Raw genomic sequence first — 805 nt, 5'->3', positions numbered from 1 at the left:
TCGTGTTGTGTTCTCTATTTCGACGCATGAAAAAAGCAGAGACACACGATACATGTGCAGAGAGGCGCGTTGGTTTCCCAAGGAGCTGTCCGGGCGGGAGCCCCACAGTGTCATTTCGGAGAGCATCAGAGTGGAAAATAATGCCCACACCACCCCCACCACTCCCATCACACCACACACACAGAGCTGATATGCCGGTGTTTCTCCAGTTGCAACACCACCAAAAACACAGTGCTGTCGTCCAGTGTGGTCCGAATAGTCCAAATACACCCCAAAAAGACACAAAGATATGGACGCATTCCAAGGTGTTTGCACCGCACCCCATTGTAATGGTCGGCAGTGTGCACCGTGCACCCTAGTTAGTGGCAGCCTGCTCACGTGGCTCGTGGGGAAGCTCGGCAGCACCACATCGCATGGTATCCCCCTATGGATCAGAGTGCAAGCAAGGGGTGAGAAGAAAATGAACAGCGCAGAGAGAGAGAGAGAATAGAAAACACTCACTCTCAGAGAGTCACACAACGTCATCTAAGGGTCTTTTTCTTTTTAAATAAACGCAGTGATTCACACAATGACAGAAATGAAAACAAATAAACAGAGAGGTGGGTGTACCATTAGTCATTACGCACANCATGGTATCCCCCTATGGATCAGAGTGCAAGCAAGGGGAGAGAAGAAAATGAACAGCGCAAAGAGAGAGAAAGAGCGAGATTGGCAGACACACTCACTCTCACAGACTCACACAACGTCATCTAAGAGTCTTTTTCTTTATAATAAACGCAGTGATTCACACAATGACAGGAATAAA

At 48.1% G+C, this 805-nt stretch overlaps 1 protein-coding gene across 1 annotated transcript; it reads left to right on the top strand.

Moving 5' to 3' along the window:
• Window positions 1-26: 26 nt before the first annotated feature.
• DQ04_12191000 (hypothetical protein) lies at window positions 27-359 on the top strand (the record flags this gene model as incomplete). The annotated part of the gene is made up of 1 exon (XM_009316698.1): window positions 27-359. The coding sequence occupies one exon, from the start codon at window positions 27-29 to the stop codon at window positions 357-359; it is 333 nt and encodes a 110-aa protein (XP_009314973.1).
• Window positions 360-805: the final 446 nt, after the last annotated feature.

This window comes from Trypanosoma grayi, assembly GCF_000691245.1.
Source record: "Trypanosoma grayi strain ANR4 Tgr_1219_V1, whole genome shotgun sequence".
Taxonomy (NCBI): domain Eukaryota; phylum Euglenozoa; class Kinetoplastea; order Trypanosomatida; family Trypanosomatidae; genus Trypanosoma; species Trypanosoma grayi.
This window is presented reverse-complemented; position numbering and strand designations above follow the sequence as displayed.